The sequence below is a fragment of the Tenrec ecaudatus genome, chromosome 10 (genome assembly GCF_050624435.1).
Source record: "Tenrec ecaudatus isolate mTenEca1 chromosome 10, mTenEca1.hap1, whole genome shotgun sequence".
In the NCBI taxonomy this organism is placed as follows: Eukaryota; Metazoa; Chordata; class Mammalia; order Afrosoricida; family Tenrecidae; genus Tenrec; species Tenrec ecaudatus.
This window is the reverse complement of record NC_134539.1, coordinates 146,472,194-146,499,759: the sequence shown is the minus strand read 5'-3', so window position 1 is coordinate 146,499,759 and position 27,566 is coordinate 146,472,194. Positions and strand designations below refer to the sequence as shown.

The window sequence follows — 27,566 nt, the reverse complement described above, 5'->3', positions numbered from 1 at the left end:
CCTGGTGCAGAAGGCAAGAAGTTATTTTATGCAGTGTCAGCTTACTGACATCCTAAATGCCTTCCTTCCCTCCCCTGCTCTAGTCCCTTCTCTAGCCTCCTAAATTCAAAGTACACCTATCTTCCTCAAACCAAACCCACCCCCCACCCCCACCCGGGTCCACTTAGGCAGTAAAACCACATTCCCACTTCAGGAGTCCTTGAGAAATCTGAGGACTCTCCAATCAGCACGTGTTATCAGTGAGTCACTGTGGAGGGCTTGGTGGACTGGGGCTCTCCCGACAGTGCACTGCACTGCCCAGGGCAGAGTGCGAGGTGACTGGTCCTTTCAACCCTCCCGGCACTTGCCTGCAGTATTTAATAGCTATGTCGGCGAACTGGACTTTTGGGAACTAGGAATATTATTCCTAGTTGTAGCTTGACCGTTGGCTCAGTTGGGGGAGGGGGGAACATGCCCTAGAACTGGATTTATATGCAACTAGGAATACAAGTGACAATGATTCTCCTTTACAACAAAGGCTCTCCCTGAAAACAATGGCAGAGGTTTAGCGAGAGAAGCCAAAGCCTAATCACAGTTAGAAAACACAGTGTGGGTGATATTAGCACTATAGTTTCCCACATTGTACTGGCTGCCTCCTGACGTACTACACTCGCTGGAGCGTATCTTTTTTTTTTTTTTGGAGCGTATCTCATGAACTGCCTGAGCCGTACAGAGTCCAACAGGGGCGGACGTCTGTCAGCTTCTCACACTGCAGTGGCTTGTGTGGTCCTGTGCTGCTGGAAGACAGGCTGCTAGTATTTCAAACACCAGCAGGGCCACATGTGGTGACAGACTAAGAAGGAAGGCCTGGCAATTTACATCAGAAGATTAGCCAATAGTAATCCCGCGGCATACAGAATGAGACTTCAACTCACTGACTCCGGAGGAACCAATCACTATAGGACATCCACCTTACCTGGTAAAGTGCAGGGCCAGGAGAGCCAAGTGCAGTCCTCAGTGACATGGACTGACCCAGTAGACTCACACAGAGCCTGTCATGAAGACACCACAGGATGGGAGAGGGCCACGCTGTCATGATGTGCTTCTCAGGTCTCCAAGAAAGAAACAAACACCAAGGCATCTAAGCCCGAAGTCAAACTTCTTCCTGTGAGTCAGTTCAGATGCATGGTGCCTGTCTGTCTCCTCCGATGTGCTTCAGAGGGTTTTCAACGGCTGTGGTTGCTCAGAGGCAGAATGACAGTCCTTCCTTCTGAGGTGCTACTGGGTGGATTCAAACCGTAAACCTCTGGGCTGGTAGCTGAGCACATGATTGTTTGTACTACCTACCCAGAGCCTCTCCCAGGAATCCAGTCACTTCTAATTCCTATGGCCTTACATTTGCTTCTCCCACCACCTTATTCTGTCAGTCTGTCTGTAAGCTTCCCTCTCCTGCTCTGCCTCTCACACAAACATCCCCCAAAGTGACCATCTTTGTAAGTAGCCTCTGGAGGAGCAGTTCTCCACCTTCCTAACACCGTGACCCTTTCATACAGTTCCTCATGTGGTGGTGACCCCCCAGTCATAAAAGTATTTTCGTTGTTACTTTTTAACTGTCATTTTGCTACTGTTATGAGTCATAATGTAAAGATCTGGTACGCAGGATGTATTTTCATTGTTACAAGTGGAACACAATTAAAGGATAGTGATTAATCACAAAAAACAATTTGTAATTATGTTGTGAAATATTTTTCTAATGGCAAATACATGAAACCCTGTCTGGAAGCATGGTGTAGCCTGGCTAACAGTCTTCACACCGGGTACTCGTAGGTGGCGTATGTGCATGTGGGTGGACCAGCCTGGAGACGGATAGAGGAGCGGTGTCTCGGTTCCTAAGACCATGGGAAGTATGTGTTTTCCGATGGTTTTAGGTGACCCCTGTGAAGGGGTTATTTTTACACCACCCCCTCCAAAGGGGTCATGACCCACAGGTTGAGAATCACTACTCTGGAGTCTGCCCTCCCCCACTCAGTAGACTCTTCCTTTAGAAGAAAATACAGCTGGACCCTAAACAATGGGGCTTGAACAGTGTCGTGGGGCCTGCTTTTCCCTGGGTTTTTCTCCTGTTCCGACTGCCGTGGGGCTCAGTGTTCCCAGTATTCATGTAAAATGCCTTCTAGCCATCATCTCCCCTGGAGTTCCTCCCTCCCATGGGGAAACCTAGCCCACAGCACCTTACTCCCCCTCGACGCCTGCATCTCATTTGGGTTTGAGGGCCTGTTGGGCTAGTTATCATTGGGAAATCCCTCAATCTACTTGGAGAAAGAGGTTAAGTCCTCAAAGGCTTACATTATTTCGGTGCTTTCCAGATGGACTCGAATGTGACTCTCTGAGCTACCAGCAGACCAAGTCTGGGTTTACTGACTTTTTCAATATTGAGTGAACATATAATGGCTCCTCTCAGGAGCAGGCGCCCTGCCCTGGTGGTGTAGTGGGGACAAGTGTGACTGCTAACCACAGGTCGGCCGTTAAAACCACTAACTCCATGGGAGGCAGGAAAGGCTTTCTGCTCCCATGGAGAGTGGCAGTCTCAGACACCCACCAGGGCCGTTCTACCCTGCTCCATAGGGTCGCTATGAGTCGGAATCTACTGAATGGCAGCGCGTCCTTGTTTGTTTGTACTCTAAGGGTAGGCTCTTTGCACTGTATCCTCCCCACAGTGGCTTCCAAATAAAAAGCCTTCCGACATGTGGAAAACAGGGACGCCCTCCGTGCCTCTGAAGAACGGAGCCACAGAAAGTGGAGCTGGTCTCTCAGCTGTCTGCCTTTGCTTACTGGGTGTGTTTACATCTGTACAAACACGTGGGCTTCAGTGGTGGGAGGTTACTTCACACAAACTCTCCTTCCCACTCAACCCGTCATGCTTGTAGGGACCGACATTTGCAGAAACAGTAAGGTGGAAACAGGATGCCACAGAGGAGAGGCTCTGACAGAAGAAGTTCAACAGGTGCTGTGTCGCTCGCTGCTCGTGTGTGCAAAGTGACGTTCTGAATAGGAAGAGCCGGAGATCTAAGATGGTGAATCAATGAGACTTGCTGGCTGGATTTCCAGATATAAAATTTTCATCTTATATCATATATAAATAAAAAAGTAAGGTCTGAGATGCAAGCCATACGTGCAATACACCTATTCATTAAGAGAGAGACTATTGAGAGGTGGGAAGTTCCATCAAAAATGGGAGGGGGAGGAGGGGGAATGAGTTTATACCAAGGGCTCAAGTAGAAAGAAAATGTTTTGAAAATGATGAAAAATTAAAAAGAAAATGAAGATGGCAACATATGTACAAAGGTGCTTGACACATGGATGGATGGATGGATGGATGGATGGATGGATGGATGGATGGATGGGACTGTGATAAGAGCTCCCGATGAAATGATTTAGGAGAGAGGGAAAGAAATGGGGGGGGGGGGGAGGGCGAGAAGCAGGCTGAAGGATTACAGCAGTCTACACTCAGATCTCCGCTCTGCCACTAAAACTGATGAGGGGGTGGCTGAGCCACGTAACTTCCCTATCAAGCTTCTTAACTGTAAAATGGGGGGGGGGGGGATCACTTGTCCACTAAGCTCCCAACCAACTCAAAATCAAGCTTCGTCTCTCCCTGTGTGATAGTCAGGTCTAGGCGGTGAACTGTAACTGGAAAGAAAGAGGCCAGGCGGGGAGGTGTGGGTGGCGGTGGGGAGAGCTCTAAGGGGTGTGCTAGGGATGTGCACACTCTCAAGGAGTAAGGAGAGGTCCCTTTGGAGGGGAGCACTTTTGAGAAAGCAGGAAACCATATCGGGGAGAGCAGTGGGTCACCACCACGAATCCAGCCTTTATCACTGAGATGACGGCCCTGCTCCGAATCTGGGTGGCTCTTGGTGGGCACCTAAAGAGCACGAATGAACTGAAACCCAGACCCTTCCGTTTGACCACCGTTTCCCCAACACCATGAACATTTCTCAGTAGGCAAGTACAGCGCACTTCCCAGTATTATACCAGTAAAAACCTCCTTTGACCATAAAAATCAGAGTTGAGACCCTTAGGTTTAAACTGTAGAGGCCCACAGGCCCGGTGGCATGCTTTTTTTTCTCTCTTGTGACTGCAGTGAGCCCACATTTCTAACGTTGCATCTCCAGAACGTCACTTTGCACACACGAGCAGCGAGCGACACAAGCACCTGTTGAACTTCTGTCAGAGCCTCTCCTCTGTGGCATCCTGTTTCCACCTTACTGTTTCTGCAAATGTCGGTCCCTACAAGCATGATGGGTTGAGTGGGAAGGAGAGTTTGTGTGAAGTAACCTCCCACCACTGAAGCCCACGTGTTTGTACAGATGTAAACACACCCAGTAAGCAAAGGCAGACAGCTGAGAGACCAGCTCCACTTTCTGTGGCTCCGTTCTTCAGAGGCACGGAGGGCGCCCCTGTTTTCCACATGTCGGGAGGCTTTTTATCTGGAAGCCACTGTGGGGAGGATACAGTGCAAAGAGCCTAAACCAGTGGTTCTCAACTTTCCTGATGCCGCGACCCTTTAACACAGTTCCTCATGTTGTGGTGACCCCTCAACCATAAAATTGTTTTCGTTGCTACTGCATAACTAACTGTCTACTGTTATGAATCGGTCGACCCCCGTGAAAGGGTTGTTCGACCCCCAAAGGGGGCGCAACCCACAGGTTGAGAACCGCTGCCCTAAACACAAAGCTAGACTGCAAGTAGTTCAGAGAGAGTCACATTTAGAGATAATTTGGAAAGAGCAGAAATAATGTAAGCCTTGAGGACCAACCAACTGCTTGCCCCCCCCCCCCCAGTAGATTGAGGAACTCCCCAAAGACGTCTAATCCAATAGTTCCCCAAATCCAAATGCACGGTCACGGGCCAGTGGGGGTAAGGTGCCCTGGGCTAGATCTCTCAATAGGAGCAATGAGCAACAGACCACTCGGAACATGATGGCTGTTGGTTTTGTCTGTGTTGTGTACTGCCTAATGGCTACGATTAGGGACCTGGACAGATGTCAAATTCTGCCAGTGGGAGCGGGAACCTTGAGTTTAGCAGCTTAACAGGTAACACCATGCCACTAGGATTCCCGAGATGCCCAACAAAGCCAGGCCAAATTCCTCTGACTGCTCATTAGACAAGCTTTGTTAAGTAACTGCTTGGAGAAATCTATTCAACAGGAAACTTATTAACTTGCTAAACTGAGAATTCATACTGACATATGTTAATGATTTCAGCTTGATAGAGTCGCATCTAAGCCACCTTTGGAACAATACGCTACGTAATGCCCGGCTTTCAGCAACACTCAAGCACCAAGTCTGAATCAAGTACAAAATGGAAAAATCTTTGGGTTAAACTAGTTCATGACTCATGATTCTTCACTTCAATCTAAGTGTGACTTGGTGACAAAAGGTTTTTTCTATTCTTTAAAGACCCAATGTTCCACCCACTCTGTCCTTTCTCGACTGTCTCCCCTGACCACTGACTGGGAGTGACCCTGTAGGACAGGGTAGACCTGCCCCTGTGAGTTTCTGAGACTGCATTAACTCTTTACGGGAGTACAAAGCCCCGTCACGAAAACATGAAACGCACCACAAAACTTCTGTACCCACAGCACATGCCTGAAATCTAAGATTTTCATGTTGGGAACTCCTTAATGACAGTGAACACACCACTGGGACTTATAACTAGGAGTCTGTCCATCACTTGAAAGTATCTCTAAGGGGAGAAGATCTTAAAACACTTTATATTTGAAATGTTTAAACTCTACCACCTCTACAACGTTCTAAAAGGATAGACATTGTCACTTGCTTTCTTGTCGTTCCCGCCCACACACACACTGTAATTTTTATTTAAAAAGTCATACACTCATTATCCCATTATATGAAATTTCACTTTTTCGGCAACGAGACATTTTACCGCCTGACGACTCTGTGCATTAATAAGCTGGCAGGTATGGTGGCCATGGCTGTGGGGGTCCCCTTCCTCCAGGAGGGTCGCAGGCGGCCTCCAAGAAGTTACGCCCTGCTGCCTCTTGCCCTCCAGTCCCTGCTACTGCCAGGGTGCCCCACCCAGCTACCCTGCAGGGCCCATCTGCCTCCCAGTAGCTATGGGCACTGAGCCAAGAGGGTGCCGGTTGTGGGTACCCAGATCCTATGAGCCCTGGCGGCACAGTGGGCTAGGCCAGCAGTTCAAATCCGCCAGCTGCCCAGTCCAAAAGACTGTGCTCCCACAAAGACGGATAACTTTGGAAGCTCGAGGGAGCAGTTCTACTTTACCCTCTGGGGAGTGGAGCTGGGGCTCATGGGATGGCAGTGGGGTTGCGGAGCCTAAAGTTACGTAGCCTGAAGCTCAGCAACTGCTGAGAAGCAGCACCTGAGAATTTAACGACATTCTTTGGGCCTGAACTCTCTCCACCTCTAGGATCATGTGGGCCAGGCTCCCAGCACCTGCCCTCAAAAAGCCTGGAGCCACAGTGATTCACTAGGCCAGGAAGGCAGGGCAGGCTCCAGGACGGCAGGGCCTGCAGGGGTGTGGGTGGAGCTCTGGAGATGGCTCCCACCCAGCACAGGGGAAAGGTGAAGTGGTTAAACCTTGGGTGATCGGAAAACAGGAAAAAATAAAAACACAGCCCTCCATTTTCATACACTGCTGGTTTTTGCATAGCCTCCAGAACCTAGCAACAAGAGGAGTGGGGGTACGAGTTGATGTGAAAGGGCTTCCTAGGCTGGAGGCCAGCTTCACACACGGCAAACTCCCTCCCAGCTTCCTCAGCTGGCCGGGGGCTGCGTCACTCCGTCACTCCTTTCCCCGCACTGTGTGTCCTGCCCTGCTCCCTCAGCTGGATCTTCACAAAGGACTGAGTCTATTGCACCTTATCTTTGAGGCTTACCCCGCCCCCCACCTTCCCCACCACAGAGAAATGAAGAGACAAAAGTGTTTGATGTGACCCACAGCCCAAGTTTGAGTAAGGGTAACATTGTCACCATTATCACTGAAACAAAGTGCATGGCCCTTGCTCTGTCCTTGTTAACAAACTCCTCCTGTTACACTCAAGAATCTTAGTCCCCGAAAGCAGGCTGTAGTCCCACCAAATGGCAATCTACACATAATACAAGCTATCCAATGTGCCGTTGAGTGACCCTCCTCCTACAGAAATTTCCAAAAAAGGCCTTTTTTAAATAATATGCTTCATCCTGGAGAAGGAGAGGGATAAGTTGCAGTAGTCGCTTGTCAACAACCAAACTCAGTGTCGTGAGTTGATGTGGGCTCATAGCGACCTGAGAGGGCAGGGCAGATGGCCTCTGTGAGTTTCCGCTGGTAAAAAGGCCCATTTTTCTCCCGAGGCGCAGCCGGTGGCTTCAAACTGCTGCCTGTGGCCAGCAGACCAGTGTGCAGCCACTACAGCACCAGGGCTCCTCTCCTCTCGGACAGCTCCATATGTTGCTCATACATATAAGCCACCTAATTGCTGTGCCTTTAGCACCAACCACACTGAGAACCGTAAGGAAGGACAACCGCCCTTCCCGGAAAGTAATGCCAGTTTCCGAGCTGAAGTGAGTTTTAAAGCTCTTCTTATAAGTTCAGAATAAATGTTAAATGTGGGTGAGGAAGGAGTGTCATGGAATCTTGCAGAAAGGGGCTCACTCTGCTGTCAGATGCTGCCTAGGCACCACAGGGTCAGTCTGTGCCCGAGCTGTCCCAGGTGGTACCTACCATGCAGGACCACAACGTCTGTGCTTCCCAGAGATCACTTTAGGCACTGAAGTTGTGGTCCTGTATGGTAACTTACACCAGCCACAGCCGCGTCCACAAGAACGTCCCCATGGTCCTCTGAGAAAATCACACCCTCCAGGCTTGCATTCACCGAACAGGACATCACAGTGTGCAGATGCGATCACCTCAACATCCAACATTGTATTTGGATACTGGAAGGAGAATACAGCGATTGCCAAGGAGCCGCCGTGCCGTGGCGGCACGATGGCCACCAGGAGGAAGGACTGCAGTGAACAAGGCAGCGATTTGAAAGCCAGTGGGGGGTCTGGAGCCTGCAGGACAGAATGCAAGGGGTTCCTTCCTGCTCAGTTCGCACAATGATCACACCAACAAGCTGAGGACGTCTTCTTCTTCCTTTTTAAATCTAAACTTTTTTTTATTGTGAATTGGATGGAGGTTTACAGAGCAGATCAATTTTCCATACACAGTTTAAATATATTTTGTTTCATGTAACAGACTGCAAACCCCACGATTTAAGATCGCTTATCTCATTTTCTTCCCTGTGCTATTTCTGTTCCTTCTTTTTGGCTAACCCTTCTGAACATTGCCCCTGGGTAAATGCTGCCCTTTTATTTATTTATTTTTAATCATTTTATTGGGGGCTCGTACAACTCTTGTATGTCAAGCATATTTGTTGGCCTCATCTTTCTCAAACTTTTGTTTTCTACTTGAACCCTTGGTACCAGCTCCTCGTTTTTTCTCAAGCGGAGGACTTCTGAGATAAAAAATGACTCAAAGTTAAAGTACTTTTTCTGAAAGGGTCAGGCAAGTACAAACTAACAATATACACAGGACTATTTAACTTTACCATAAACTTTCAGCAGTAAATTAAAAAAACTTTTGAATCCCTCATAGAAAATAAATTCAATTGTTTTTAAACAGATACAACATGAAAAAGCAGTTAGTTTCACAGCATAAGGCATATTTCCCAAATATAGTTTCAATTCCCCTCCTTGGTGTCCTGACACCCAGCCTTCCTTGGGAGTGCACTGCAGATAAAAAGCCCTGCTCTGTGATGCAGGATCCAGTGCATCTTGAAACCCCGCAGCTCAAATATTACACAGGAAAACAGATTCATAAACAGAATTCCATGCCTACAACCACACAGCAGGGGAGAGAATGGAGAAAACCCAGTTCTCTACTTCCAGTGAAGTGCTCGGCCATGGTCTCAAGCTCTCGTGGCAGAGAAGCTGCCATCTACAGGAAGTACTCCCTCCCTCCCTAGCCACCGCCAATGATCACGTCCGATAGCAATGCTGGGCTACTTGCAAATGCGTCTCAGAAACTCACTGGCGCTGAGTCGATTCTGACTCTGAGCAACTCTTCGGGGCAGAGTAATCTACCCCTGTGGGTTTGAGGCTGTAAATCTTCACAGGAGCAGAAAGCCTCATCTTTCTTCTGTAGCGCAATTGGTAGATTTGAACTTCAGACCTTGTGGCTAGCAGTGCAATGTGTAACCCACTAACTGTAAGGACTCCTATATGCTTCTCCGGACTGATGAAGGTGGGAAATAGCTCACAGTTTTGGTTGGCCAGTCAACTCCTGTTGCCAGGTTAATTCACGTTGAAGGTGCAGGAAAGTGTGGCAGGGCTATCCAACATAGGCCCCAGCCTCCTGCAGCGCTCAACTCTGGACTCCGGCTCTATTGCCAAGATGAGCCACGGCCCTGTCTACTCCTTAACCTCTGCAGGCCTGTGCGTCTCTGCGACATGACAAGTGCAGAACCACGCCCTCCCTGCAGTAAACACTCAGTGAGGCTGAAGAGCCTGCACCTTATGCCATTTGTCACATCGTCTGCAGCCACTGCTCACTGTCGGCACTGCCCTCTACCCACCCCCAAGGCAGCCAGACAGATAGTTCCCTTGAGTCTCTTGGAACTAGTCTGGGTCCAGGATGTAGTATGTGAAGGTAGTCGATTCATGCTTGCTGAAGAGACCAATGAATGAATGAATGAATACCCTGCGTACTACAGATCAAGTTACTGCCCTCACTAAATAGCAAATGATTCTAAGGGAAATAATCAAGTACAAAGTGGAAAAATGGTCCTGTGTTTGCCTGACCTGTCAGATTAACAATGTTATTAGTTAACTCCTCAGAATGGGAGTTGGAGAACTTGGTAAAAATAAATGTAATGTCCCCTTACACTTGGAACAGGCAGAAAAACCACCACCACCTGAGACAGGCGGTAGAGGCAACTACAGAAAGAAGGGGCGTGAGGACAGTTGGCTTGACTTCCAGTGGGCCTGCTCCACGGCCTCGTCTGCCTTCCCTCCTGCAGCCTCCAGACCAGCTTCTTCATCCTTGCGTCACCCACCCCGCCAGCAGGAACCTCCTTGCTGCCAAAACCAACGGGCACATCAGTTTTTAACCTCACTAGGCCACTCAGTGGCACGTGATGTCACTAACCACATTTTCTTCTTGCCAACTCTTTTCTGGTGTACATGACATGATTCTAAATCTCCCTGACTTTTCTGGCCATTTCTTCTAGCATCTTTTCGTCTCAACATCCTCCGAGGGTGGGTGATTCTTCGACAACACATGCCCTCATCGCTTCGTTTTTCACACCCTTTCCTTGGGTCAACCTGTGCCAACTTGAATGGCTCTAACTGCCACGTGAACACACACACCTTCTCAGCTCCCACTGCCGGCTCACAATGGCTCTGTTCTGCAGGGCCAGCTGCTGTCTCCACCTTCAGGTCTCACCTGCTCCAAGTCTCCATCTTCCCCCAAACCCTTTTCCCACAGTCTTCACTGCAGGGAAGACGCCTCCATCCACTCAGCTGGTTTACCCCAGAAACCCCAGTCGTCTGTCCGTTACACACGGCTCTCTCGCTGTCCACCCCTCACCCCCAACCCGCTCGACCAGAATCCCAACCGCCTCCCCTCCACAGCTCCCAGGGCTTCTTTGTCCATGGCGCCTTTCACAGCTGAGCACAAGAGAATGTAGCCCAAGTCAAGGAGACAGAATAAAAAACCCAATACGCTTATAAGAGTGCTCTTAATACTTGTAAGTGTAAGAAAACATAATTATGGGAAAACATCTGATGGCTGTGTATACTCTTAACCAAAAAAGAACTCTCTCCTACAGACTAAACATTGTTTTCTTAATCAAAGAGCTTTCTTGGTCAAAGCAACAGTCTAGCACATTCAAGGTCAAATGTTCAGGGCACTATACAAGTCAGAAGCTTGGCTCTCTCGCCAACGTGGTTAACGCCAGCCTTAAAATTGGTCGCAACATTTGATCATAACTGGATTTTCACAGAGCTGAAGTAAATATACTCCTCCTTGCCTAGAGTTGAAATGTGTATCATTTACATGACAATCATTTAAAGTCTCTACCATTTTTGAAGCTGTAACTAATTAAGGCAGTCCCACTGCAAACGTGGCAAGTTAGTAACGGACTTAAAAATAGAAATAATTTGCGTTGCATTCGTTTTCTGATCTGCACCGCCGAGCTCACATTTCTCCTTTAAGATGTCAACCAGGAGAAACGGCACTTGCAGCTTGTAAGTATAAAGCACTCAATCATTTAGGTTTCAAAAAAGCCTGCATAAAGGAGTTGAGGGAGCATGTTGGGCACGAGTAGAAACGCCTGCCGACAGCACCTTCCTGTCCCCACTGGCTGTGCCCCAAGAAGCAGAGAACCTGTGGTCGGCCTGCCAGCAACGCAGGGAAGCTGCCGGGCACCACTCACTTTGCTGGGCTCAGTACATGGACACAAGCAAACGTCGCACTGTGTAGCCTAAAGGACAATCACAGGCTGGGACAGACTTCTACACCATCTACTGAAGGATTTAGCCCTACTGAATGAACAGAGAAATGAAGTGCGACCCAGAGAATGGGGCACAGGAAGCAGGACTCCGAAAAGGAAAGTGAAAGTCTCTCGCCCACTGCCTCTGAGCGCATTGCAGACTCACAGGGACCCCGGCCCACAGGCACGGTTCCCGAGGCTGTACATCTTCATGGACGTGGACTGCTGCATCTTTCTCCTGCAGAGCGGCTGGCAGGTTCCAACCGCGGACCTTTAGGTCGGCAGCCGAGCACTGTCACCACAGAGCCACCAGGCTTTTAACCTCTTCAGAAGGATGAAAAGAACACTGTCCTCTTAGCAGGCTAACAAGGCCTGAAGATAGCTTCACAGTTGTCACCCTTTATTCACGTATAAAGGGGGTAGGGCGGGGCAGGGCGGGAAGGGAACAGAAGAGGTTTGGTTTGTACCCTCCTTCTGGGGGAATGGGAAGCATGTATGAAACTGGTTTTACACCATGAGAAAAAAAGTGAGACTTCTCTGCATGTCTAACAGCTCACAAAAAGCAAGATGAAACTCTAAAAGCAAAACAAAAAAGCACTGTGCTTACAAAGAGAAGGAACTTTTTACCTGAAACAAGAAGTCAAAACACATTACCGAGTACTCACAGGACCTCTGACAATTGTAGGCCTGGGGATTGGCAGGGAGAAGGCAGGAGAGTCTGGAAGGGGGAGGGAAGGCGAGTGTGGGGGCCTGGCACTGAGACCAGAGCAGGGAGGCAGCAGTTGAGGGTGTGAGACAGGTAGCTCCCTTCTCAGCCTGCTCGAGCCAGCCTCAAACCCAAGAAAAGAATTGGGCCACTTCTGCCTGCCCTACTGTGGTTTCGGGCACCAAATCTCCACTCGATTAAATAATTCTGCCCAATCATCTCACTGCGTAAGCTGAACTGGAGAGCTCACCCTGAATCAACAAAGCATACTCTCATTTTCAAAGTTCCTTCACTGTCCTCATCACATCTGAGTACTAAGAACTGGACCCGATTCAGAAGTCATTTACAGACGCATACAAGGACTAGCCAGGAAGATGCAGACCCATCCCTTTATAAAGTTTCACTTGTTTAAGATGAAAATAGAAGCAAAGGACTTTCAGAAGTGACCTCACTGTGGCCGTTAGGAAGTAGATGAAGCAATCATTCTTTTTCCAAGTTTATATGTTGATCGGGGAAACGTAAAACATACTGCCAACCTAAGCCGAAGTAGCGAAAAACCGGCAAATCAGAGGGTGCATGCCGATGTGAGAGAAAGCACCAGGCAGGGTAAAATCTGGACAGAGCTGCTTTCCTAGCAGACTCAGCCTGGGGCCCAGGGCGCAGGGGCTATGCTCGGCTTACAGAGGCCGGACTTCTCCCGTGGTCATCATGAACCCGATTTGTTCAGCCGAGTGAGACAAATCAAAGCTTAAGAGGACTTATTATTATCTTGTAAGCTGCGAATAAGCCACTGTCCTGGCTGCAAGGATGAGGAACGCTAGCCCACAGCCCAGAGAGTCCACCAGGCACTGTGCCGAGGGTGTTCTGTCATCTCATCCCCACAACGAGAGCTGTCAGGGGCTGCAATCTGGCCATCTCACACAGTCGCAGCGAGACGCGCAGAGGCAGGCTGGACACTTGGTGAGTGGCCAGAGCAGGCTCACCTGCTCCCTGCTGTACCAAAGCCCAGCATCACCCAGGCGTCAAGAGCATCACATTAAACCCACACTGAAGTGTGTGGCAATGGATGAAACCGCTCCACACACCTGAGGAAGGGTTTTCTTTTCTGGAATTTGTGTGGAAGGTAAAAAGTGCAGGCCATCATTTGGTCTTACAATCTGGGCCCACCGCCTCAGGAGGGACTCGGCCACAGCCACGGCCCCCACAGCAGAGCAGGCAAACAGAACATCATCCACTACCCACTGAGTCAACTCCAAGACTGTGAGGTACCGGGGACCGATCTCCTGGGTCTGTTTTGATGTAAGAACAGAGAGAATGTTGGAAAGTACGATAAACTAAACTACCCTGTGAGCAGCAACAGGTTAACTTCAGCCTGGCCACTAAAGTCCAGTTTTATTTATTTTTAATCATTTGATTGAGGCTCATACAACTCTTACCACAATCCATACATACATAAATTGTGTAAAACACACTTATACACTCGTTGCTCTCATCCTTCTCAAAATCCGCTTTCCGCTTGAGTTTAAAGTCCAGTTTTAAACAAAACCATTTCCTTGATCCCTACCAGACTATCTGAACACTGCTCTGCGAACGAGGGTGGAGGAGCCCCGGTGGCACGTGGCTAAGCACTCATCTGCTAACCAAACCCTGCCGGGTGACCCGCCCCCAGCCACCGCATCCCCAAACCCTGCCGGTGACCCGCCCCCCAGCCACCGCATCCCCAAACCCTGCCGGTGACCCGCCCCCCAGCCACCGCATCCCTAAAGATGACCGCCTCAGAAGCCCTTCCAGGACAACTCTACTCCGTCCCACCGGGTCCCTGAGCTGGAGCAAACTCCACTGCAATGATGGGGCTTTGGTTTTAGAAGGTGGAAGTTAACACACTGGCTTAAAAAAAAAAGGAGAGAGAGAGACAAAACTGATTGCTATTATGTAGCTAGAAAAAAGTAAACACTTGCAAGCAAAGTAAATAAAGATAAAAATCTTAGCTCTTTTCCAAAAATGTGCACTTAGAACAGGGGGTTCCCAGTGGTGTTTCTGTCCTGGAGCAGTCACTAGTGACAAGGCACAATCTGGGGCCCTCAGCAGCAGGGGAACCTGGGAGGGGGCTCAAAGGAACTCATGGGGGGGGTGGAGAAAGTGCTCTAAACTCCCCCTTTGCCAACAGACAGTGGTATGGGCAGGCTGGACTCATGCTCATTTCCGGATGGCACTGCCCAGAAAGGAGTATGGTGACTGGCTCTCTCACAGAACCTGCCACCACGACATCTGTTCTGATCACAACACAGCCAGCTCTCCCAGAGCGGAGGCATCAACGGAGCCTTTAGCACGACAGGGGTCTGGGGTGGTGCTGTTAGGTGCCCCGAGTCACTTCCCGCTCACAGCAAACCTGGACGCAGCAGAAGGGATCGCTGCCCAGTGGCGCACCACCCTCCCTGAAATGGTCCCGGGGGAGCTGGACCACCTCTGGGTAGTAGCTATAGCAGTGTCCATGAAGGTTAGAGCGAAAAAGAAATGGCACAACGATATTGTGAAGGCTGCAAATGGTTAAAAAGGAACCGCGTGAGTATCAGTGTTACATATGATCAATAAAATCTTACACAAGCGTAAACTAATGTGCTGGTAGCTTGCTTACGACAGGAGTGAAAACTATCTGGATGCGGGTGGGCATGGTGATCACACTTAGAATGACGGGAGAGAGGAGCACTCTACACACAGGTTTGTGGATCTACAGAACGGCCTGGCGGCCAGAGGCTGGGCTGGGAGGAGGGCCAAGATCCCAGGGTCTCTCCCATTATCAAGGACTAGTTCTGAGATCTGAAGGAGCTCATTTAAGCTCTCTCTGCATCTCAGTGTTTTCAGGCTGTGAAATGGGGACAGTATCACCTATCCTGGCTCTCCCGGGGTGACTGTAGTTTTAACATGACAACGTCCAACATAGCTTTGAAAAGTACAAAGCAATGGTTATGGAGTGTAGGGTGTTAAATAAGCAGAAGCTTCTGAGCACAGCAACTTGACCTCCGGAACAAGAAGCTGGCACCTGTTTGGGGCCGATGGGAATCCATTCCCAGTTTGGCTGGGCTTCTGCCTTGGGCCACTTTGCTTTTTTGGGCGTTTGTAAACCTTTTTCCTAAGTCAAACTCACCTTCTGAGAGTTCAGAAATGAACATCAACTTTGCATAACAAAACAATTTCCTTGGCCCCTCGCTTCGTTATTTGCATTTATTAATAGGCCCGGTCAGAGCAGCAGAAAGCACTGGCCCACGAGCGAGCTTGGTTTCGCAATTAAAGATAGAGAGTTGCAGTTTTATAATTCCAAGCCCAGGGCTCAGACTTTCCACAACCTCCCCCACCTCACATGTGAACGGCAACAGGATGCAACTCAAGCTCACAGAGCTGTATTAAGACTGCACACACCTGCCAAAACACCCTCCCCAGAGGGATGTATCCATCATGTGTCACCATAGTGCTGGGTTCCCCAAGTGTGCAAAAAATATAGTTACATTAGTCTAATCAAATTCCCCTACAGACACCTACATTTTAAAATCTCTTTCATTAAGTTACTAACTGCCAGCTTGGCAGTGCCAGCCCACCAGCCCCTCCTCAGGAGGAAGATGAGGCTGTCTGCTCCCCTAAAGATTTACATCTCATAAAAAACCCTACACCTCATAGAGTCGCTGTGAGTTGGACTCACTGACCTTGGCAGTGGGCGTCGTGGGCTACCATCTCTCTGTCACACTTGATTTCCATGCTTTTCAGGAGGAGCCCTGGTAGTTGCTCACCAAGAGGTCAGCAGTTCGAACCTTGCAGCTGCTCCAAGGAGGGCAGGGGTCGCAGTCTGCTTCCAGAAAGACGTGTGTAATTGGAAACTACTGGGCAGTTGTACTCTCTTGTATAGGGTCGCTGAGAATCAGATTGGACTGGCAGCCAGCGGGCTTTATGTTGGATGTGCTGTAAAGTTTTTACCGTCACCCTAGACCCAGTGGACACTCCCGAGGACATTAGCAACTCATGGTCAAGTGCTTACTTGAAATAATGGCTGGACCCTTCTCCAATGGAAATCTAATAGTGTACAAATGAGGGTACTGACCAAATGACCTTTTCTTTTTCTTTAAGAAAATCAAGTTAATGTTAAAAAATAAACAAACGCCTTCATTCCATCATATTCAAGCGTATAACATGCTACAAACAGAGATAAACCTCAGCCCAAACTGGGCCCGTCTTTCAGCCAATGCCTGAAGCTACAGGCTATCTCTGGAACCCAGGCTGAGGGTGGCTCTACCGTAATGAATCAACTAACTCCGCGTCGGTGTTGAGGAGCCTCAACTATCCTCCAGTACAGCCTCTACCGTGGGGGTGAGGAAAACGAAGGAACCCTGAGCAACCCAGAGACGGTTTTGATTTCAGGAACTACACGGAGCCTGGTCTTTATAGAACGTTACACTAACGCTGACAAAGCACAACCGTTTATAGAAAACGAGGAAGCTGCAGGGCGTGCCTCCACTGTCACACGCATGCTCCCGGCCTACACATCACCAGTTCCATGCCGTTCGGCTTATACACGTGAATTTCTAAGTTAAGTTCTCCATGCAAGAACAAGTCCCTGGCAGTGACTCTGGGACACATGGTGAGCCTCGTAAATGCTCTATTTCCTATTCTCATATCACTTCTAAGCCACCCACCACCCCAGTCTCTTTGGTCAGTTACCAACTTCCCGACTGTCACCTCAAGAATGACTATCTCTTTAGTGCTGTCACCAAACCAAAACCAAACTCATTGCCATCGAGTGGATGGCCGCTCAGAGCAACCCTACAGGACCAGACAGAACTGCTCCCGTGAGTCTCTGAGACGGAGCTCTGAGGGACTAGAAGGCCCGTCCTCCTAGGGAGCAGCCTGTGGTTTTGAGCTGCGGCCCTTGCAGTTAGCAGCTCAACTTGTGACCGCTGCGCCACCAGGCCTCCAGTGCTGTGCCAGGCGACACTAAATGGACTTCACCAAGGCAAAATGTTACAAGCTTTGCCCAGTACTAGCAGAGACCGTACTTCTTAGGGTTTACTAGCCCCCCAGGGGTGCAGGTGAGAAGAACTAGACAGGCGCCCGCAACTATCACCATCTTGTTTTTCTTTTTCTGCAAAGCTACTTCGCTCACACCCAGAAGAACCAACCAGAAAAGGAAACGTTTGCCTTTGGGGCCCTGGACGAGAAAACACACTTGTACCCAAAGGTCTTGTTAACACAGTGGTCTGAACACCCACACCCAAGCTGTGAGGTTGACCCCGAGCCCTTGCCTGAAAGACGGAGTGCGGGCGGCCCTGCATCATAGACACAATATCTGTAAGGGGGAGCCAGGGAGGAATAAATTTAATAAGCAATCATTCAGAGAAACTAAAGGGCCAGTTTTAGTTACTTTCTTTGTCAACTCTTCCCATTTCCCCTGACGTTTCCTATTTCTAGCCATGATTCAAGACTGTGCGCGGCTAGATTTCATAGCAAAGAAAGTAGGATTGCAGAAAATGAAGGAAACTAGTTGGAAATAATCCCTTTCTCAGAAGAAACTGAATGCAGATTGTCTCTCTCCTCAAAGAACCACAGGGCTTGGAGGGAGGGTCAAGAGTTACAGAGATAAAGTGAGTACTAGGCCCTAAGCTAGGGCACGAGGGGCGAAAGGCAGACAAGGCATATCCCAAGAGGTTCCAAGGGGATGGATGAGCCCTGGCCAAATGCCAACAACCCCAAGCCAGAGACCAGGATGAGGGGCAGCAGCAAACACTTGGAGCCCAATCCACGTGTGAGGGGTGTGGAAAACACAGCTAGGCACCCTAGCTACCCTAGGCACCCACCTCACCCAAAAGAAAGGTAGTCGTTTGATTGAACATACTCCCCGAGCAGACGCACAGGGGCTGTTAACCACGCCCAGCATATGCTAAGGACAAAGCCCCTACCTACAGGAGCTTAGTATCTACATCTTGCCCTGTTCCTTTGGAGGGAGGGGGGTGTGTGGTGTGTGTGTGTTCCTTTCCCTCCTCTGGCTCCAGTCCTTTTTTGCTCTCCAGCATCGGGGGTGGGGGTGGTGGGGGTAGTGGGTGGGTGGGTGTGTGGTGTGTGTGTGTGTGTGTTCCTTTCCCTCTGGCTCCAGCCCTTTTTGCTCTCCAGCAATGGATGTGTGTGTGTGCGTGTGTGTGTGTGTGTGTGTGTGTGTGTTCCTTTCCCTCCTCTGGCTCCAGCCCTTTTTTGCTCTTCAGCATCGGCTGGCTCAAGTCAAGAGCCAGGCGGGTCCCTCATCCTGTGTGGTTTGACCTACCTGCTCTTCGTGAGAAAACACTGCCGAGGAGTGTGTTCTGAACCTTGTGACGTGACATGAGGCTGTGAGATTCAAAATCTGAGAGAAGCTGGCGCAACCCAACTCCCATGAAATGTATTCCAGTCAAACGTGGAACTTTCCGGCCGAGCGCTGAGTAGGCTGCAGCAGTATGTGCCCTTGTCCCAGGCACACGGTGCCTCCCGGGCGGGAGGGCTGAGCAGAGGCCTGAGAAAACAATGCAGAGGGCTGCAAAGGAGAGAAAACTGGCCAGAGGGCAAAAGACCAGGAGAAGTACAGGAAATGGATGGAGACCTCTCGAACGTCAAACTCCTAATTCCCCACATGCCCTGGTGCCACTGCCTCCATTAACAGCAGAGCAAGGCAGTCCCTGCCTTCCAGAAATGGGAGGATGAAGAGACTAGATACAGAGAAGATAAGAGCCATGATTCAAAGAAAATTAGGATTAAGATTTTAGTTCTTCATAAAGTGATCATGAAGATTTTCTCGGAAACGTACCACCCAAGGCGGCTTCGGGAAAAACATTAAGAGGGCAAGCTGCTGGCTGTAGCCCACTCCCTGACCACACCCATGCATGTGGAGCACTGCCGTGTGGGTGACATCATCCCATAACTTTCTAAGCACTTTTACTTTTCACTGTCACTTGATCCTGATCACAGGACACTTAGACATTTGGGATCTGAACTACATCCAACCTGTACACGAGCCCAGATTGCAATCGCTGCCGAGATAAATAAAACCCCCAATTCAACCCAAGCTTTCATAAGGAAATTAAAAATCACTCGATTAAAAATCTCTTATATTATTCTTTCTCTCTCTCTAACCTGGATCAGAGCCTCTCTTGTGTACTCACTCTTCAATGCTATCGAACTGCTACCAGTATTAATGGGCTGTCTCGTTCACCGCTGGGAGGAATAAATAAATGTAAAAGAAATTATTTTGCTTTCAATAAGGAACATTCTATGCTGTGTGGTTAAGAGTCTAAAACAAAAATGCAGAACCATAAAAAGCACATTTTCTGTTAAGTCTGATTACAAATGTCAATCTCCCTCTGTGCTACACCAAGCTGTCCAACAAAACAAGCACTCCTGATTGCTATAGGTGGCTTCAGAAAGTTCACGGAACAACGGAATTAAAAGAAAACCGAACTGTCCCGTGGTTTGTTTGGGTTTTTGAGTCCCTTCTATGTTGCACATCTGCACAACTAGATCCAGGGGCTAATTTTAGGAGGGTTAATATCATCATTATAATTGGGAGAAAATGACTTTCCAAAAAGAATTTTTAAAAAGAATAAATTAGGAGAAAATACCTATGAGAATCACAACTTTCAAAGTGGGAAATATGACCAATTAAATAGAACAGCTTCACAAAATCTGGTTACCATATTGTTAGTAAAAGCTTACAGACGAAAGGGCTTCCAAAAAGAAAAAAAAACAAAGTCCCTTCTCTTTCCATTTTCCCAAGAACACTTTGAAGCGCGCTCGTACACACAGAGCGTCTATGGGTGATGAACCACCCATCCCCAAGTGTGTCTTTCAGGCCAACTGGTTGTTACAGCGGACAGGTACACTGTTCTTAGTTCGGCCCCACTTTCGTCCAGGACAGGAGCGCTAGGCACTGGGCTGCTAACCCCAAGGTCAGAACGCACCAGGGAGAACGACGAGGCTTTCTGCCCCCATGGAGGGGGAGCCTCACAAACCCACAGGGGAGTCCTGCTCTGTCCCACAGCCCGTATGAGTTGAATTCGACCCATGGTCGTGGGATTGGAATGACTTAGTGCTAGGAGGGCCCTGGTGGTGCAGGTGTCAAAGTGCTTGGCTGCTCACACAGGCCAGTGGTTTGAACCCCTGCTGCTCCACAGGAAACATAGGCAGCAGGCTGCTTCCATGAAAAGGTAACCTTGGGAACCCTACAGGGACTTCTACTGTGTCCCTGAGGGCAGGCTCTGAGTTAGAATCATCTTGGTGGCAGAGGATTCGCTCGGAGTGCAAGAAAAGATGGGAAGTCTCGTCAATGGCCTAAAAGCTGCAGGCAGGCGCAGCAGGTGAAGAAGAAGGGGATGACGAAGCGAGCTGTGCCCCAGCAGGGATACTCTCTTTCCACATGAGGGCACACCAATAATAGGGTCAATAAGGGGTTATCCACAGTTGATCCAAGTTCGTCTCTAACCCCCGAGACTTACAGTATAACAAAATTTCCGAGGCCCCAATTCTGGACACCGTGTACCTTGGAAGGCACAGGAAAAATGGGCTAAAAACAAGTATGACTAAATGCCATTAATCATTAAAATCAAGCCACAGTATTTTAAAGGATCAAGTCTCTTACCAGTTGGAATTCTCGGCGCCGGTCATAAGCATTCTGTATGCCACTGTCTGCCCAAAGCGCTCGGATGGCAGGGAGGTATTCCAAAAACACCGTTGTCTCCACCATGCCCTGGGCCACCATGGGCGAGCGGGTGTCAAACGCCATCATCTTGTCTCCGTGGAACTGGTTTGAATGATCACCCCACGGAATATGAAGTTTCTCTCGAGCATCTACTAGTACCCTCATACCTGTGGTAAAGAAGAAATGGGGGGTGGGGGGGTATGAAGAGAAGTTACTAGTCATTCTCACCTGTTTTAGTTCTTAAAAGCTACGACCATTGTTTCCTAGACTTAACTACTCCTCCCAAAATGGAGTCCAGCATCAGCACCCCCAAAAAACCGCTAGGAACTGCTCATTCTCGTAAAGCCAGAGCCTTGAAGAGCCAGCATCCGGCCTAGGAACACACTTGCTCTTTCTATAAGAGCTGAACATGTTCTATAGCTTCTGGAGAGAAGCAGGCCCGTCTAAGGAAGCGTGCAGCCGAGAATGCCAGCGCCAAGGCTCCGGTAGGGATCACTAGTCTGTCTAAAGATGGACAGATAAAATGCCAAGGACTAAATCCTGCTGCTTGGTCAGTTCCCCAGCACCCTGCCGAACCCCAACACTGAGGCTTCTAGAACACATTTAAAACCTGCTCAAGTGCCCATCCAGTCTAAGTCATGGGATGACCTCACCTCTCTGAGTCCCCCCAAGGGAGGAAGACCAAGTGCAAAAAGAACAGGCATTTCAACTCAGAGAGGCGAATTCAAACCCAGTTTTCCTGTCGCTAAAATGTTTGCACCTGCACAGTCAGGCGTCTATTAGGAAGTCGCTTGTTTAGATAAGTGAAAAACTGCTTTACAGTCATTTTGGGGGATCAAGTACGCGCACACCCCTATGTCTAAGAACTTCATTGTATAATAATCAATGCTCAAAACAGGTCACATGTAGGGTGCAGCTGCATTAAGACCCAGCTGTTTAACTGGCCTACATAATCGGTTAAAGAATGTACGGATGTGCTTTATACAATTGATGTATGTATATGTATGGATTGTGATAAGAGTTGTATGAGCCCCTAATAAAATGTTAAAAAAAAAAGCTGACTGTCTTCATTAATCCAGTTTCCGCTGCAGCAGGGCACACACACAGTGCCTTCAATGAAAAGCCAGCAGGGCTGTACCCGAGGCCTTGAAGGTCTCCTTTACTAGGCTGTGTGCAGACTAAATACAACTATTTCTCATGGCTTACCTGGGGAGGTAGTTGGCCTACAGCTGACCAGTTCCGTAAGCCTCGGGCGGAGCCTTTCCCCTGGTTCCTAACCCACATGGCCTCCCTCCCTGGGCAGGTTCCCCTCTACCCAGTGCTAGGAAGAGGGGAAAAAGTAATGCCAAAGAGTTACCTAAGTACTTCCCGAACAAAAATCCCATTTAAACCACCACCACCATGAAACAGTTTGGAACGAGATGAAATCTGCAGCAAACCTCAAGGTCAGCAGTTCAAAACTACCAGCCCACATGTGAGGGAAAGACGAGGCTTTCTACAGCTAAGTCTCAAAATTCACAAGTGCAGTTTTCCTCTGTCCTACAAGGTGGCCGAGTTGTGAAGGACTGGATGGCTTCGAGTTTTGAGTTTTGGGGGTTTTTTTGGGGGGGGTGGGGGCACCAGAAGTACTCTGGTGAAAAAATGATCTGATACTTTGAATGAAGAATGTCAATGTATCCTTCAAGTTACAAAACGAAAAGTATCCACTGAAGTTCTTTGAGAGCCCAGGAATAAGAAGCGTGTCTTCTTTCTCACTTAAGACTATTAACTTTTTAATTAAAAAAAAACACCAACCAACCAACAACACAACTAACTCACACAAGCAGCTGAGCTACGGGTCAACCCCACTCACGGACTCAACCTGACCGGCTTCGCATCACGCTCAGACTATCATCATTCGAGAACAACCAACCAGAAGCAGTGCCCCACCACTATGCCACCCACCCCCGTCTTTAGCCAAAAAGGGGGCCTGAACGTGCCGCGCGGAGATTACCACGGGCAGACATCCTGCCTGAGCGCGACAAGGCGGCGAAAAACCGCACGCGTTCATTTGTCGGAGTCACTGGGTCCACTCTTTCCCGGTGCTACGCCTGCCTTCTCAAAGAACCCCGGCCGCTGTCACCCTTCGCCCTTGACAAGTCTGGAGGGGGGAAAAGTTGCCTGATCGCCCGTGGTTCCAAAACTCTCCAGCTTGGGAGTCGGCCTGCCGGGCAGGCAGTGCAGGCCACCTCGGGTCCCCCGGCCGGGGTGGCGGGGGTGGACCACAGCAGCGGGGCGAGGCGGGTGGGGGGCGTGGGGGTCTGCAGTCCGGGCTCCGTCTACTCCCAGAGTTTGCAGCCCCGTCGGGAAGGAGGAAGGCAGGAGAGGTCGCCGCGCGCCCCGGGCTCCCGGCTCCCCCCACTTCCCTCTCCGCGGGGCCAAGGCTAGCAGCGGGGTGGAGGGCTGGCCGCGACCCCTAGACCAAGGCTAGCAGCGGGGTGGGGGGCTGGCCGCGACCCCCACGGGGGGAGCCGGGCGCCCCGCGCGGCCCCTGCCCTCGGGCGGCGGGCGCGCCCCCTTCCCTCCCGGCTGACCCGTGCGAGGGCGGTGCCCGGCCCGCCCCGAGCGGCCGTCCGCCCCGTCCCCGGTCCCGGTCCCGGTCCCGGGGCGCCCGGCCCGGCACCTTTGATCACGTTGCTGTAGATGGTGGGGCGGAACTCCTCGCGCGCGCGCTGGTCGAAGTCCTGCCCGTGGATGATCCGCATCTGCTTCAGGAAGGTGGACTTGCCGCTCTCGCCCGCGCCCAGCAGCAGGATCTTCACCAGCCGCTTCACGTAGGTCTTCTCCCGGGACAGGCATTTGTCGATCTCCTTGGACTTGCGCTGCTGCTCGGCCTCCCCGCTCGTCAGCACGCAGCCGGGGAAGCACACGGACAGCACGGACCGCGACGGCAGGAAGTCCGCCATCTTGCCGCCGCCGCCGCCTCGGCGGGCCCCTCCGGCTCCCTCCACCTCCTCCGCGGGCGGCGGGCGGCTCCGGCTCGGCGGCTCGAGGGCGGGGAGCGCAGCGGCGGCCCGAGCGCGCCCGGGGAGGGAGGGAACGAGCGAACTGACTCGCAGGGCTAGCCGGCCAGGGCGGGCCGGGAGAGCCGGGGAGGGAGGGAAAGAGGGCGGGCCCGAGAGGGGCGGTGGCCCCGGCCGCGTGCGCGCGCGCTCCGCCTCCCGGGGGCGCGCACGCACGCCGCGACCCCGGAGCCCGGGCCGTCGAATCGCGCGCGCGCGCGTGCCCGTCCCCGCCCCGGAGGCCCGGAGCCGCGGTCACGTGCTCCGGGGCGGGGCGCAGGGGGCGGGGCAGGCGCCGGCCGAGCCCGGCTTTCTGTTTCCTTTTAATTAGCCGCGCCTATTTATGGGCAGAAGGGCCGCTCCCTGGAGCTCCGGCGGCCGGCCGCCGAGTCCCAGACACTGCCCTTTGGGCGTCCTCCGCCCCTCGGCCGCTCCCGCCGCCCTTCTCGGGCTTCACGCCCGCCTTCTGCTGTCGCCGTTCGCGCGCCTTATTTCAAAGCCACTGGGCGAAAAGTCATTCAAAAGGCGGGCGGGAGCCTGGAAGGTTGGGGGTGCCTTTTCCAAAAGCGGGCCTCGAGTCTTGACTTAAGCAGAGATCCGCAAGCCTCCTCCCAGCCCTTGCGAGGAGCTTTTGGGGACAAAGGGCTGGTATTAATCGGAGATGTGCTGGGAGGGCTTGCTAACACCTCCCCCGTGGGTTCCCGCCCGAGCTGCGTAATGCCTGTCTGCAGCGTTGCTTGGCAGCGCCGAGATCGGAGCCCGGTAGCTGACGTCACGCCGAAAACCCCGAAGCGGACACTGCGATGTGCACCCCTCCCTGCAAGGACGGGGGCAGGCACATTACAGGTTTCCTGCCGGATGGCAGAGGATGTGACCAGCCAAGGGACTTTTCTGCTTGAGCAGCAGATTCAGGAGTGCCCGGGGACCTGACAAGGAATAGCTGGGGGGGGGGGGGGGGGACAGGGAGCAAGGTCCCCAGGAGCCAATGGCTTTTTTGTGTGTCTTCAATTTCAAGTGGAAAAGGTCGTTTTAATCTTTAAGGGCAATGCACCTGCTCCCTGTGTGTTAGGGAATCCCAACCAGGCATCCGAATCTAGAGGGACTCACGGGCAGGCTTAAATGTAAAAGTTGGTGCTAATCAGTTACGGTAAGAGTTGGGTTAATGACTGAGCAAGCAGTCCATGAGTCAGAGAGGTAGCGGCAGTAAACAATGCAGCAGTCGGGTTATCTCTGTCCAGCCAAGCCGATGGGTGGGCAATCTACAAGATACAAAGTAGGGTGGACTCTGAGGTATCTGAGGGCTGATGGGGGTCAGAATCCCTGGGTGGCATTGTCAGGCAAAATGTAAGGTCTGCCCTGGACGCAGATCTTTTCCCATCCCAACAGCTCAGTCCAAGAAAGATTAACTTCCGCCCAGGCCAGGGCGTAGCTCCTGCCCCAAGCCTGCTTGGAAACCAGGTGCTGATCTGAAGTCTACTGCAAAGACAGGAGGAGAAACCTACACTTAGGTAGTGAACATCTTTACACACACACACACACACACTGAACATCTTTCTACACACACCCCACCCTTCCCAAAGCGTGTGCAACATAATGGAGAGGCAAAGGTGTCTAGAAGTCAGGAGGGTATGTATTCTTGCTCAGCCGGTTCATGTTGCGGCAGGCAGAGCAGCAGAGAAGGCTGTTGAAAGCCCTGCTTGTAACCTTGGCATGGAACAAGCCTGGCTCCCTTTGAGCCTGCCCATGCCAATCAGTGTTTCTGGAAAAAAGACTTCTTTGAGCCTAGTGTGTCTTAACACTTTTGTTACAGCAGCACAAGGTCACTAAGACAGACTTCAGGCATCACTTTAATTGCCTCTGAAACAGGCCAGGAACCAAGACACCTTGGAAAGTATAGGAAATTGTGAGCTAGGGGTCTGGTGTTTCCTTCAAAAAGTTACACATAGAAGGTAAACAAGCGGCCATCTAGCTCAGAAGCAACAAAGCCCACATGGAAGAAGCACACCAGCCTGTGTGATCACGAGGTGTCGAAGGGATCAGGTATCAGGCATCATCAGAACAAAAAATCTTATCATAGTGAATGAAGGGGGAAGTGTGGAGTGGATACCCAAAGCCCATTTGTAGGCCACTGGACATCCCCTTACAGAAGGGTATCGGGGAGGAGATGAGCCAGTCAGAGTGTGATGTAGCAACGATGAAACATACAACTTTCCTCTAGTTCCTAAAGGCTTCTCCCCCCCGCCCCTCGCCAGACTATCATGATCCTAATTCTACATTGCAAGTCTGGCTAGACCAGAGTATGGACATTCATACAGATAAGAACCGGAAACACAGGGAATCCAGGGCGGATGATCCCTTCAGAACCAGTGGTGTGAGTGGTGATACTGGGAGGGTGGGTTGGAAAGGGGGAACCGATTATAAGGATCTACATGTGACCTCCTCCCTGGGGGATGGAAAACAGAAAAGTGGGTGAAGGGAGACATCGGACAGGGCAAGATATGACAAAATAATAATTTATAAATTATCAAGGGCTCATGAGGGAGATGGGAGCCGGGAGGGAGGAGAAAAATGAGGAACTGATGCCAGGAGCTTTAAGTGGAGAGCAAACATTTTGAGAATGATGAGGGCAATGAGTGTACAAATGTGCTTTACACAATTGATATATGTATGGATTGTGATAAGAGTTATATCAGCCCCTAATAAAATGATTAAAAAGTTACACATAGAATGACCATGTGATCTAGTACCTCTACCCCAAGGTACACCCCCCAAGAATTGAAAAGAGGTGTTCAAACAAGAATTTGTGCATGAATGAACACAGCATTATTCATAATAACCTCAAAGTGGAAACGACCCACGTTCTCATCAACTAATCAGTAGATAAACAAAATGTGGTGAAAGACATAGTGTTAGTGGCTGTCAAGTGGGTTCTGACTCATGGTGGCCCCAAGTGTGAACTGCCCTCTGGCGGGTTCTCAAAGTCATCCGTCACCAGGCCAGGTTTCCGCCACCTCTGGGTGGGATCCAACCTATAACCACCAACCTTTCACCTCACAACTAAGCATGTTTCTGTTTGCACCACTTGGGTGTGTGTGTGTGTGTGTGTGTTTTGCAATGGAATATTATTCACCTATAAAAAGGAATGAAGTGCTGACACATGCCACCAGTGAGATAAACCTGGAAAACATGATGCTAAGTGAGAAAAACCAGGCCCAAAAGGCCATGTGCTAAATAATTCCACTTCCACGGGATACCCAGAACAGGCACATGCATAGGGAATGAAAGTCCATTAGGGGTTTCCCGAGGGTGGGGTGATGAGGGACACGAGGGAAGACGAGGGGTGACTGCTTTGTGGGTATGTATGGTCTATACGGTGCCATGTGGAGTTGATTCTGACTCACAGGGACCCTATAAGGAGAGGGTAGAGCTACCCTGTTAGGGTTTCCAGCCTTTTTATGGGAAAAGTGGCTGCTTCTGTCAGGATTATAGCCTCAGGAACTACGGGCGACTCTGCAGGGTCGCTGAATCTGAACCCACTGGATGGCACTGGGCTTGGGACTGCCAGAAGGACAAACAATGCCC

The 27,566-nt window shown here is 50.5% G+C and overlaps 1 protein-coding gene across 1 annotated transcript in view; it reads right to left on the bottom strand.

Moving 5' to 3' along the window:
• The window catches only part of GNA13 (G protein subunit alpha 13), a 45,786-nt gene extending 21,691 nt beyond the window's left edge, over positions 1 to 24,095 (bottom strand). The window contains exons 1-2 of the mRNA XM_075562132.1: positions 23,606 to 24,095; positions 20,884 to 21,110 (exon numbers count right to left, since the gene is read on the bottom strand). Of these exons, the coding sequence (XP_075418247.1) occupies positions 20,884 to 21,110; positions 23,606 to 23,888 (510 nt within the window). The 5' untranslated portion in view covers positions 23,889 to 24,095. The remainder of the gene's footprint in view (positions 1 to 20,883; positions 21,111 to 23,605) is intronic.
• Positions 24,096 to 27,566: the final 3,471 nt, after the last annotated feature.